General features: G+C 42.5%; 1 protein-coding gene across 5 annotated transcripts in view; it reads right to left on the bottom strand.

Moving 5' to 3' along the window:
* Positions 1–13678, bottom strand: part of AGFG1 (ArfGAP with FG repeats 1) — a 54480-nt gene that overhangs the window by 30942 nt on the left and 9860 nt on the right. For all 5 annotated transcript variants that reach the window (XM_075268991.1, XM_075268994.1, XM_075268993.1 and 2 more), the window contains exon 2: positions 414–507. In XM_075268991.1, the coding sequence (XP_075125092.1) occupies positions 414–507 (94 nt within the window). The remainder of the gene's footprint in view (positions 1–413; positions 508–13678) is intronic.

Genomic DNA, 13678 nt, shown 5'->3' with positions numbered 1-13678 from the left:
TCCTCTACATTCTCCAACCTAAACTGGTGCTTCTGCCTCTGATCAGCAATATGATATTGTGCTGCAGGTATCTGTAAAAGAACAGTTATGGGGCCCTGACTTTCTCTGTGCAGTGCACATCACACATCTCTTACCATTCCTTAGGAATCTGTAGCCATGAATTTCATTAGCTTAAGCATTAACCTGCAAGTCTACCAGACAGAAGAAAGCGGATGTTATGATCATACGATTGCCCTGACCTGCTGGGCACAGCCCAAAAAAGCCAGTATGCTGCTATCTGTCCTTGTGAATCTACAGCATGTTTTCTGCATTCCCTTTCACAAGCTCATTGCTTCTACATGATCAATCCCACATGTGATTTATGCTGATGTGTTAAAACGGGAGCCCTGTACGGCTGATGTGGTGACACTTACGTCATTGCCATGCTTTTGAAGGAATTCTATTTCTTGTTGGGTAAATGTGGTCATAGAGATAGACTTCACTCGATGGGGTGGGTTCAAACCGCGCCTATAAGAGATTAAAAGAAAAAGTCATTAGAAACAGGAGGGAATAAACGGCTCAATTCTGGAGAAATTCTCAGGACGGAGAAGAATGCATTCAGTGCTATGTGTTATATACAAACGTTTCCTCATTTATCAATAACATTATAATAAATATTTCTGTCCAACTCTTGGCATTTTCTATTATTTGACCATGCATATACACGGAAACCTAAAATATTCCAATTTTAAACACTGCACTACAGCGCACACAATAAGCTGAAATTTCCTTTATTTCTGATGCTCATTTGCCAGATTTGCAATGTAGGCTAGGGCAAGTTCAGCAATGTAAAGGGGTGTGGGGGGGTGGAGGTTCATGACAACTCAATTGTACTGCTGGGGACCAATTTAAAGGAGGTTTTGAGATTACATTTATCCCCTATCCTACTTCAGATAAGAATAACGGGGATCCAAATATCCCCTTGCAAGAGCCATGTTAAAGAAACACCGGTGCCCTTGTGTGACCAGCGCTACGTTCAATTTCCCATGACCATATAGGCAGGCCCTAATGCAACAACATGTACATGGATAAGACGATGCACCATTAAGGTAAGGCCACTTACAGTAACACTCTAGCAGCCATGATGTGGGTGAAAACCAGTGAAGAAAGCCACAAGGTTTTGCAGCAGCCATTTATCAATGCACTGGAAAAAAAGCAGCAGTAGCACAGGCTGCCAAGGTTTTGGGTTGCATCATGGTTATGTCCGTGCCTCCCATTGTAGCCTTGCCCTGAGTCTACTGAAATTTCCCTGAAATCTTTACAGCAGCCATAAAGAGCCAAAACCAGACTGCCTTGTCTATACAGGCAATGCAGGAAGTAAGTGTGCGCCTCCAATATGGCTGCTCGCCAAGACGACACAACTAAACACATTGGCCCGCATTTACCAATACTAAGACAGTGTAGACTGACAATTTGTCCCACTTACATCTCATCCACTTTTATTTTGAAAAGCCACACCCACTTGTCAAGTGAATAAGAGACATCTGATCCAAAACTAGTTGCATCCATCTGGCACGTTTTATGCCAGGCTCAAGTTGTACCCACAAGAGTAGACCTGCTGCAGTATTTCTCCATTATACACGATACACTCGCTTTAAGGACAAAAAACAGGAATTCATTATAATGGCATTGCCTTGTATTAAGGCAATTAACAGGAAAATCTGATTTTCCTGTCATTTGAGAAGTATACTAGTTATGTAGCCTGGTGCAATGCCAAGGAAAGTAATTATAGCAAATGAGACAGAAAAGCGGTGCGGTAAGAGGACGGCGGGCACAGGAACAGTCATAGTATACAAGTCTCACACAGATAAGAGTGCAGAGACACCCTAGAAGATAGGACATCCGTGTACGGTGACGGGTACATGTACATTGGAGCATGTGGTGCAGCCGATTACTGTCTGCGGAGAAGCAGATGCTATGGGTGAATGAATAATGCCCAGGACAGCTGGCACACTCACCACGTATAGAATATTTAGTGACACTACATCACAGTCACCACTATGTTCTGGCTGACTAATACGACTACATAAAAGATAGGAAAGTCATCTCACTTTCTAGTATAACCCCACAGTAATGGATAAATGACACTTACTCTGAGGCTTTACTGTAGGGTTAGATCAGGGGTCACAAATACGCAGCTCCTGAGGCTGGCATCTGTTGTCATCTTACTATCTGGTTGTCGAAACCACAGCCGGATCACAGAACTGGGAAAAAGAGGAGCCCTGACCCGGAGAAATAGGCCTGTCGTCTACATGCACCGGGGGCGGCTCGAGGACAGGACTTACCTCTCTGATCATAATGTGACATCAAAGCTCATAAGATAAGGGCCCACTGGAACAACTACTGAATGCTCTGTGTACTAAACAATCTAGTTACCCCAAGGAAAATACAACAGGACAGACAATATAAAATATCATAACGTGTATTTATTGAAAACATACAAACAAAAATAAAAGATGGATATCCAATACCCCCTTCGCCTCCATAGTGCAGCTATTAGGTAAGGCTGGATTCACATTTGTGCTTGCTGCCACGAACAGAGCCCGAATGCAGGTGTGAATCATTATTCCTTGAAATAGCGCCCAACCCCACAGAGTGTGCACAGACATGAACCTACCGAATCTTAACAAGACCACCATAACTATACCAACCGGGATTCCTCTTCATTTACCGCCCGAGGGCTACCCGTGACGAAATACCGATGCCCAGCCCATTACGTTATGGATTACGTCCAGATGAATGGGAAACTCAAGCAGTACGCTTATTTTTTTTTTATCAGCGTCCTTGCTGCGCCTACCATTGATAACAATGAGGGTAGAATCTGCTCTGGATTCGGGGGCAGAATCTGCCCCCAAATCCAAGGCTCGTCTGTGTGAACTTACCCTTAGATATTCAACTTTTATTATTGTTTTTCATTGTATTTCTCCGTTATTACTTCAATAGACCTACATTATGATATTTTATATTGCGTCTGCTCTGTGTTCTAGTTTCTTGGAGTAACAATCTGACATATAGAGAGTACAGATGCCGCTGCAGGGTTTATAGGGAGCTCCAGAGCACTTTGCTAAACCTGCATTCCTGTACCTTCAGGTGGAAGCTATGAAAAATAATATTTAATATTACCCCAGCAATACAAGAGCCACTATATAGGAGAACTGCAGATATTTCACTTACTACAGGACATCCTTCTCCTAGTCCAAGCATCAGCCTTCATTTTTGCTACCGCAGTCCTGGAGGGCTTCTGGCTCTTCTCACAAAGACTGCAGTAAATCGAGCGTCTCCACTTCTGACAGATCCTTGAACTATCAGCTTTATAAGTGCAAACAGTCTTGAGATCTGAGAGAATATATACTGTCTGGATTTGGTAGCAAGTGGATGCTTGTCTATAACTTTCACAAGTTCTGTCAGTGTTATAGACAAGACAATAGATGTGATAAAAGCATGCAGGTCTATTCACACACAGCAGCTATTTATACACAGATGTACCAGCAGGATTCTCTTATCATCTAGTGTAACTAAACCGCAGCATTACAACTCAGAAGCAACCTTAAAGGGGATACTGGACTGTACGTAGGACAATCCCTACTTGTTACAAGAGACCCTTGCAGGTCACAAAGCATAAGCCCTTCTGAGAACCTGTGAGGAGACCAAATTTACTGCAGTGCCTCCACAGGGGAAACAAAGCATTACACGATCAACCAATATTAAAGGGAGTCTGTCACCAGAACACAAAATATCTACCCAGCCCTATAGATAGGTTAAGGTCACCTACATCAAACAGTGTTGTCGTCCCCCGTCTATCTTATGTGAATTGGGGCCGTCTTACAGTTTTTGTTGATTTGCTAATGAGGTCCCTGGAGCTGTGAGGGTGTTGTCAATGCTCCAAAGAGGTACGCGGCAACACTCTCGCTTCTCCAAACTGTTCATTTGCATATTGACAAAAACAGTGATATCTCTGCAATGGAGGCTCAAGGCAAAAACACCATTTGATTCAAGGGACCTTAACCTATCTGCAGGGCTGGGTGGCTATGCTGGGTTCAGGGGGGCAGACCCCCTTTAGTTCAATTCTCTAAGAGGGTATATGGACATATTTTTTTAAAACTGGATAACCCTCAAAGTTCAGGAAGCTTAGAGCAAATGTAAAAATTCTGACTATAAAAAGAATATGGATGATACCCATGTCAGCTTGAAGCGCATTTCCATTTCTCTGCTCTGTACCATGCAAATTTACTATACCCATGCAGATTATAAATGGCACAAGGTGGCAAGGCAAGTATTGGAATTATTGTGTTGGAGACAATTTTGGGTTAGAAAAAAAGTCACTGACACAGAAATTAAAGTGATATTGATATAATTATCAATATTGCATTATAGTGTGCTTGATATCTGCTATTATATGAAGAAAATCAATCAGTTTTTGTGAATTAAAGGAGCTTTACTGGACTGAGGTTTGGCCTACTGAATCCACAGCCCTGAGGACATGTTACCATCCCTGTGCTGTGCCAGTATGGAGGCCTTATGGCCTTACAGGGGTATAGAGAGCACCAGGTCATTCCCAATAAAGTTTCATTCACTTCCGTGGGAACTCCAGGACACCTATTCGTGTGATGGGTGGGGTTGAAGACGGGAGCAGAAGACGGGAGCAGAAGACGGGAGCAGAAGACGAGAGCAGAAGACGAGAGCAGAAGACGAGAGCAGAAGACGAGAGCAGAAGACGAGAGCAGAAGACGAGAGCAGAAGACGAGAGCAGAAGACGAGAGCAGAAGACGAGAGCAGAAGACGAGAGCAGAAGACGAGAGCAGAAGACGAGAGCAGAAGACGAGAGCAGAAGACGAGAGCAGAAGACGAGAGCAGAAGACGAGAGCAGAAGACGAGAGCAGAAGACGAGAGCAGAAGACGAGAGCAGAAGACGAGAGCAGAAGACGAGAGCAGAAGACGAGAGCAGAAGACGAGAGCAGAAGACGAGAGCAGAAGACGAGAGCAGAAGACGAGAGCAGAAGACGAGAGCAGAAGACGAGAGCAGAAGACGAGAGCAGAAGACGAGAGCAGAAGACGAGAGCAGAAGACGAGAGCAGAAGACGAGAGCAGAAGACGAGAGCAGAAGACAGTTCAAATAGTTGCATATGATGTAATAAAGGATGTGAAAGCAAACAGCCCTACATCCAGCGACGGACTTTCACAAAGAGAGACTTTATACAACTTCCCACTTTGAGAGGAAGCGGTTTAGTACACAGATGTCGTCTCTACATATACTCCGTGGTCGGCTCATTGTAAGGCCAGCTAGAAATTTCCAGTCAGAGCTCTATATACACATAATAAAACGCAGAAAATGTGTGTGCTGGTAAATACTAGTGAAATGGGATTCTTTAGTTCTAAGTGAACATAACATTTATGGAGTGTATTCTTTGGCAGGAAAACAATCTGTGTATTTATTCTGCAGCTCCTACAGCTGTCACTAGTGCAGGTGTATACACCATCTAGAACTAGGGAGCGAACCGCTCGACACATCGAAAATCAACCACTATTATACGGTATTTATAGAGGCGCTGATTCACCGCATTCACGTACATAGATGCCGGAGTACTAATCGGACGCCATGTTAACCCTTTCATGGTTTCATAGAAATTAAGACTCTATTCAGATTACGTTTTTTACATGAATGTTACAAAAGTATAGTATACTACATTTTTTGCATGGAAAAAAAACCAAAAAAAACGGACAGCATTTTTTTTTTTTTTTTTTTTATCATTGATGTCTATGTAAATGGGTTTCCATTTGTTTGTAACCATTAAATGGAGGTCAAAAACATCATCTAAATAGAGATTTAGTGGCATGCTTTCTGTGCCAGAAGTCACATACTTATGTGTCATCCTTAGGCCCGGTTCACAACTGCGTTCGGGTTTCCACTCAGGGAGTTTGCTTGGGGACCCCCGAACAGAAACCTATCTGCATAAAAAAGTGGTTACCTAAGGAAACCCGCGACCCCATAGACCAGGGGTCTTCAAACTGCGGCCCGCCGAAAACATTTTTCCGGCATGCCGCATGTGGCCTGCGTGCTGTCACTTGGATCGCTCACTAACGGGGAAATATAAAAGTGTGAGTGAGTGTGAGAGTGTGCATTAAGGAGCATATAATATAGGGGAGGGGCGTACTGAGAAGCATATAATATGAGGGGGCAGCACACTGAAGAGCATTTAATACTGTGGGGGGAGTGTACTGTGGGGCGTATAATACAGTGGGAGGGGGGGGGGAAGCGTACTGAGGAGCATATAATACAATGGGAGGGCCTGCTGTGGAGCATATAATACAGTGGGGGGAGCTACTATGGAGCGTATAATCTTAAAAAAAAAATTTAAACTATATTTCGGCCCTCCAATGAACTGAGACAGTGAACTGGACAAGTTTAAGAAGTTTGAGGATCTCCGCCATAGATTATAATGGGTCTGTGTGGTTTCCGCATGAAAAATGTGGAGAGAAAAGTGCTGCTTGCAGGACTTTTCTCTCCGCATATTTCATGTGGATATAGGAAGGGAATGACGCAAACGCAGATGTAAATTGGGCCTAAAAAGCACCGCACACTTCAAAATCCTACACTATGAGTTGGAGCTGAACTGAACAGTGCCCTCATATCAAACACTGTGTACCCAAATAAAAAAAAAAAAAACCATATGCAACTATCAACCAGACTAGAAGACAAAGCAATATGTTCCATGGGACAGAAAAAAAACGGAAATGTCAAGGGCATAGAAAATATACATGCAAAACAGGAAAGCAAAAGTATCAAACATACAACAGGATAGAGAACGGATACTGAATATAGAACAGAAAGTAATAATGCAGTCAAAAAGCAAAAGTGATGTCTTAAATGTGACCGTGTGTAAACGACCCATGTGAAATGCAGCAAACATAGCTTCAGCTGTCAAAAAAGCGAGGCATGCAATGCTATTTTATGTGAAAGAAAATGACAGAATCCATAAAAAGGGCTCGTTCACATCTGCGCCCGGGACTCTGTTCTGCAGGTTTCTGTTTCCTGCACAAAACAGGACAGGAGAAAGATACCTGCCGGCATCTTTCCAAACCCATTTGAATGGGTTTGAAAGGTGTCCGTCTGAGCGCCGGTAAGCGTTTTATGCTTTCCGAGGCAAAACCGTTTTTTTTTTTAACCGGACACAGATACAAAAAACTGTTTTGTCGCGGAAAGCATAAAACGCTCACCAGTGCTCACGGCCGGACTTGGCATGACAGGTTTCATGCAGAAGACTGATAACGGAGACCGGACGCTGGTGTGAACCCAGTCTAACAGGGGTCCATCAGGTGCTGCTGGGGTCAGACAATGGGAATGTCTGATCATTTCTGTTTGGCTACTACGATGGAGCAAAACAAGGGAAATGATCATAGATGTGAACATGGCCTAAGACACCCTGCATGACAAAAATGGATTTTGCATTGGTGTTGGGTGCTCAAGGACATCAGACATCCCTTGAGAGAAGGTCATACACCGCTGAAATTAATGTGAACTACAGAAAACGCAAAGAGCTCTCACATCTAGTGTGGATTTCCATCATCCAGGTAACACGTCACGCGGGTCAGTAGGCATGCAGCAGGCAATATCCTGTTATATTTGGCTTGTCATTTCTACCTAACATTGTACTTTTGTGCCCAAGTGAGCAGATAAAGTCAACAAAAATGACTCTCAAATACCAAGTCCAGGTTGTATTATTTGGTTTTCATATCCTTGAACATTTCAGGCTATGTTCACACTGAGTCTTTTGACAAGGATTTTAGCACCAAAATTCACGTCAAAGAACACCTATACTGTCCTACTGACTCAGTAGGAGGACGGGACTGATGCTACATTTTTTCATCTCCTATAAGAAAGTGCTGCTTTATCTTCCTGACATTTTAGATGACCAAGTAATGGCTCATTCGCAGCAGGTAAGAGCTTAACAACGTGGCAGAAACCTGAGGTGCAGTTTTAGCCATACAAACATACCCTAAAGTAGCAACGGGTGGCTAAAGGGACATACAGTATAAGATCTCATTCACACAAATGTATGGCTATTTCTATTGCAGGAAAAGACCAAGGGAATAAAAGAAGTGTGATCGACACAAAGCGCGTGGTACAAGCCATAGTGACTACAATGAAGGCGGTCAGGATTTCATCATGGTGTGCAACATTTTAGGTCACAAAATAAAGCATATATGAATAAAACTTAAGATATGTTAAAGAGGTTCTCCGGACTTACTTTTTTTATGGCCTATCCTAAGGAGAGGCCATAAATATATGATTGGTAGGGATTCCACAGCCGGTCTCCTACATCAATCTGTACGGTGCTGTTTCCGAGGCCCGGCCAGTACACAACATGGGGCCGGAAGCTGAAAGCTCTGTCTACTGTCTAGTGGCTGGGTGCTGAGCTGCAGTGAAGGTGCCCGGCCGCTATACAGCAGACTGAGCAAACTTCACCACTATGCAGATGGCTATGAATAAGGCGTTATGCCAAAACATGTACACTCACCGGCCACTTTATTAGGTACACCATGCTAGTAACGGGTTGGACCCCCTTTTGCCTTCAGAACTGCCTCAATTCTTCGTGGCATAGATTCAACAAGGTGCTGGAAGCATTCCTCAGAGATTTTGGTCCATATTGACATGATGGCATCACACAGTTGCCGCAGATTTGTCGGCTGCACATCCATGATGCGAATCTCCTGTTCCACCACATCCCAAAGATGCTCTATTGGATTGAGATCTGGTAACTGTGGAGGCCATTGGAGTACAGTGAACTCATTGTCATGTTCAAGAAACCAGTCTGAGATGATTCCAGCTTTATGACATGGCGCATTATCCTGCTGAAAGTAGCCATCAGATGTTGGGTACATTGTGGTCATAAAGGGATGGACATGGTCAGCAACAATACTCAGGTAGGCTTTGGCGTTGCAACGATGCTCAATTGGTACCAAGGGGCCCAAAGAGTGCCAAGAAAATATTCCCCACACCATGACACCACCACCACCAGCCTGAACCGTTACCGATACAAGGCAGGATGGATCCATGCTTTCATGTTGTTGACGCCAAATTCTGACCCTACCATCCGAATGTCGCAGCAGAAATCGAGACTCATCAGACCAGGCAACGTTTTTCCAATCTTCAATTGTCCAATTTTGATGAGCTTGTGCAAATTGTAGCCTCAGTTTCCTGTTCTTAGCTGAAAGGAGTGGCACCCGGTGTGGTCTTCTGCTGCTGTAGCCCATCTGCCTCAAAGTTCGACGTACTGTGCAGCGTTCAGAGATGCTCTTCTGGCTACCTTGGTTGTAACGGGTGGCTATTTGAGTCACTGTTGCCTTTCTATCAGCTCGAACCAGTCTGGCCATTCTCCTCTGACCTCTGGCATCAACAACGCATTTCCGCCCACAGAACTGCCGCTCACTGGATGTTTTTTCTTTTTCGGACCATTCTCTGTAAACCCTAGAGATGGTTGTGCGTGAAAATCCCAGTAGATCAGCAGTTTCTGAAATACTCAGACCAGCCCTTCTGGCACCAACAACCATGCCACGTTCAAAGGCACTCAAATCACCTTTCTTCCCCATACTGATGCTCGGTTTGAACTGCAGGAGATTGTCTTGACCATGTCTACATGCCTAAATGCACTGAGTTGCCGCCATGTGATTGGCTGATTAGAAATTCAGTGTTAACGAGCAGTTGGACAGGTGTACCTAATAAAGTGGCCGGTGAGTGTATGCAGATGTATTTCTCAATGATGTTGAAGTTTTATACCCTGAGAATAAATGTGATGTTTTAGTATAGGGATATTAGGCTGGAACTTCTTCTGTATTGGATCTTGGTTCGTGCTCAGATAAGTTGAAGTAACGCCACGATTTTGAGGCCGTAACCACCTCAAAATCCTGACCAAAAAGATGGCTCCCATTGAAATCAATGGGAACCAGTCAGTTCAACGGCTCCCGGAAAAAGAAGCAAGATGCTTATTCTTTCCCTCTCAACTAGGCCCATTCATTTGGGCCCAATCTAGAACGGAGTGCGCGACTGGATGCTAATGTACTGCACTGGAATCCAGTCGCAGCTACCCGTATTTTGGTCCGGAACCTGAGGCGGCCCCCATGTGAACTTACCCTAACAATGTGTTGTAAGAAAAAACATGCTAGTACAGCAAGGTTACTGGTTTGAAGGTTCACACTAGTGTTCAGGTGTCTGTTATTTGTGTCTACCCAAAAGATGGAAACCCTGTCCACTTAAAAAGCAATTACCTGGGGACTCCAAAGAACTATAATGGGGTCCACTTGGTTTCAGTCCAGTGTCAACCTGTTTTATACAGAAATTGCAGGACTTCTCTCTCTGTGGATTTTAGGCAGAATCTGTGGTAGAGTCTCCTCTGGAGACTAATGTAGATGTAAATCCAGTCTTACCTGATAGCGACACTTACTATAGCTGGTAGAAATGGAGGCATAGCGGCTGACAATGAGGTCCAAACCCAGACTCAAGTAGCAGAGGCTTTATAACCTCATTTCTGGTAAGAGGCGAACACTTACATAGTTGCACATTACATGTTTTTTATGAGGAATTTTTAAGCCAGGAATCAATATTAGACTGTCCATACTGTCTATGTATAGTGATGGGTGTCAGACTGCTGTGAGCCAATTCAGAAATCTGAAAGCATTTTCCTTTTTTGTGTAGGTTTTTTCTACATGTGACATATGATATAGTACATTATGCAGATGTGATTTTCCCCAGTGCAATACATGGGCGGGCGACCAAGACCACAGAAAGCTGTGACCGCAGCTTACCAATACATGAACAGGAACTTCTAATTCTCCACTACTTGGTATAGAACATCTGGTGTGCAGTATAGGAGCTGTAAAATCCACAAAAACATCTGCATGACCTCAGCCCGGCACATGTTTTTAGTGAAAGGAAGGGGGGTGCAAACTTGTCACGTTATAAAAAAAATAAATAAATAAAAAAATTTTCTTTCCGAGCAGATTTTTGAGCATTATTTTACAGTATATGGTGTATGTCATGTGTATGTATGATAGGTGTTCTCTACAGATAAGCGTCATCCAGCTGGACAAACAGGGCCAACCACACTAAAAATACACAGTGGTGGAGAACAAGTCAATGAGCGGCCCAGAGTAAGCATGCAAGGGAACGTGATGTACAAGTGAACAGCTAGAAAACCTGCGGCAACTACGTCAGAGTCCCCGGCCTAACAGGAAAAATAACTTTCATTAAATTCCTAAATTGAAATGAAAAAGTAAAGGGTTACATATTGTATTCACACGTAATGGTGAGTTATAAACACAGGTGCTTTACTTCAGCTCCCTAAGGCCTAATTCACATGACAGCTGCGCGACAGCGTTATTTCTGAAGTGACATCACAAGGCAATTTAAAAAGCAATGATAGTGATTGGGTCCTATCACATGTCTGCTTTATCTGGGTTTTCACGGATACAGAAACAGACAAGTGAATACACCCATTGACTTCTATGTGTTTTAAAAGGAGCTGTGTGACAAAAAACAGCCATCAGATCAGACCAAAAAAATGGCACATAAAAAAACTAAACTGTTGTATGAATAAGGCCTAACAAAACCCCCAACAAGTTTCACCGCTATGCTTGGCTTGATTAAGAGTGTGTGGGTCATTCCATATCAAGTGATCCAAATAGGAATATTTTTTTTACCGGACGTCTTTAGATTTTTTTTTATTTTTATTTTTTATGAAGTACAACTTAAGTTAATTACAAATAAAAAGTTTTGAATTTTTTTCTTCATCAGTTAATTTTTTATAGACTTCTAAAGTTTTGAAAAAGTGTGAATTTTGGCCTAGTATGGCTTTACATTTTTTAACATATCTTGGGCTAGAATTAAGATAAATAGGTGGGAGAGGCATCATTTTTCTCAGAGCGGTACCGGCTTTCATTTGATATGTCACAAGACGATGTTTCTTTATATTTTGTTTTGGAGAAATCAAATTCAAAATTTTGATGCGCAATTGTGAAAAAAACGTATGTTTTAAAATTGTGAAAAAATGCATTTGTGTTACTTGTGTTCTTGGTTATATTTGTACAGGTTTTCAACTTGGGACCAAATTGGGATCAATTTTTTTTTAAGCCTTGAATCATCTGATTTTATGTTTGTGTGAGCTTCTTCCTTTTTTCTTTTCAAATTACAACTTGCTGAATTCAACATTTATATGCAACAATAAAAAAACATAAAAAACAAATACTGTAAGTGCCAGAACAAATACATCTTAGGGCTCGTTCACATCTGCGTTGCCCTCTCCGTTGTGCAGGTTTCCGTTTCCTGCATAAAACAGAGCAGGATACGGAAACCTGCAGGAGTCTCTCTCACCCATTCATTTGAATGGGTGAGAAAACTGTCCGGCCGTGAGCGGCAGTGAGCGTTTTGCGCTCTCCGCCGCGAAACCGGGTTTTATAATCCGGACACAGAGTCAGACATGCAGTACTCTGTGTCCGGATTAAAAAATCCGGTTTCGCGGCAGAGAGCATAAAACTCTCACCACCGCTCACGGCCGGACCCGGTCTGTGCTTTGCGTCTTCTGGCATGCAGAAGACGGAAAGCACAGAACGGAGACCCTGAACGCAGGTGTGAACCTAGCGTCATCATCAGAACACGACTTGTTCAGCATTTTCAACCTGAATGCATTGAACAAACCGAAAGAAAAAAGCTGCTCATATCCTCAAGTGCGATTTTCTAAATAGTCTCATCCTAATTATATGTTAACAAGAGTACAAGAACCAATATTTATAACACCTATTTCTACATGTAACAATTGTTTTTTATTATATCACTAAACATGTAATTTATTAAGAAAAATAGTCCAGTAGATAAATCCTCATTCTATAAAATATGAACTAATCAAACAATTAATAGAACATTTTTAAACTACTGACCTTTTATCATCAATTTGTCTTTTCTAGTGAGTGAAATGTAATCTTGTCCATAAGCGCTTACTAGCAATGGCCATTTCCTTTTGTGTCAAAGAGTATGTCCGGCCTGTCATGGTGTTAGGCTCCACCTGAGTTAATATCTGATTTTTGTTGACTTGTAAAATGTCTGGTTTTCTTGGATACACAAATGATGGTGCAGGACCAGAAGGATGCATAAAAGTCAATTTTATGTCTTCCTTTTCACAATCTTTGGAGAGTACAGTAGCCAGTCACCAGCGCCGATTATATTCACAGGTCACATAACCAGATATGTCATCCATTGCCAATCTTGTGCCGCCTTCTACCACTTCATGGACTTCACTGTCATTGCTGAATGAAAAAATCCTTGTTTTTATTTCTGTTTCACTATATGGAATGAAAGTGTGGTATTGCTGAGTCCCTTGGATGGGTTCTGTTTCCTGTAACCGATGTTTTAACAAACTCTCCTTCAGATCAGAAGGACAGATCTGAATTCAAGATTTTCGGAATAACACTAATAGTTATATTTTAAAATATTATCCCATCGCGATCCCAACTTGAATTTTGGTACAGATGTGGCTAAGGGCATAGCAGGCCCATGTGCATTTTTTTGAAATATTTAAATAAAACATTTTTTTCGGAAATGCGTTTTAAAATTTTGCGTTTGCGTTCACATGGGTAAAATATTAACAAAGAT

Source organism: Leptodactylus fuscus, chromosome 3, assembly GCF_031893055.1.
Source record: "Leptodactylus fuscus isolate aLepFus1 chromosome 3, aLepFus1.hap2, whole genome shotgun sequence".
NCBI classification, from domain to species: Eukaryota; Metazoa; Chordata; class Amphibia; order Anura; family Leptodactylidae; genus Leptodactylus; species Leptodactylus fuscus.
This window is presented reverse-complemented; position numbering and strand designations above follow the sequence as displayed.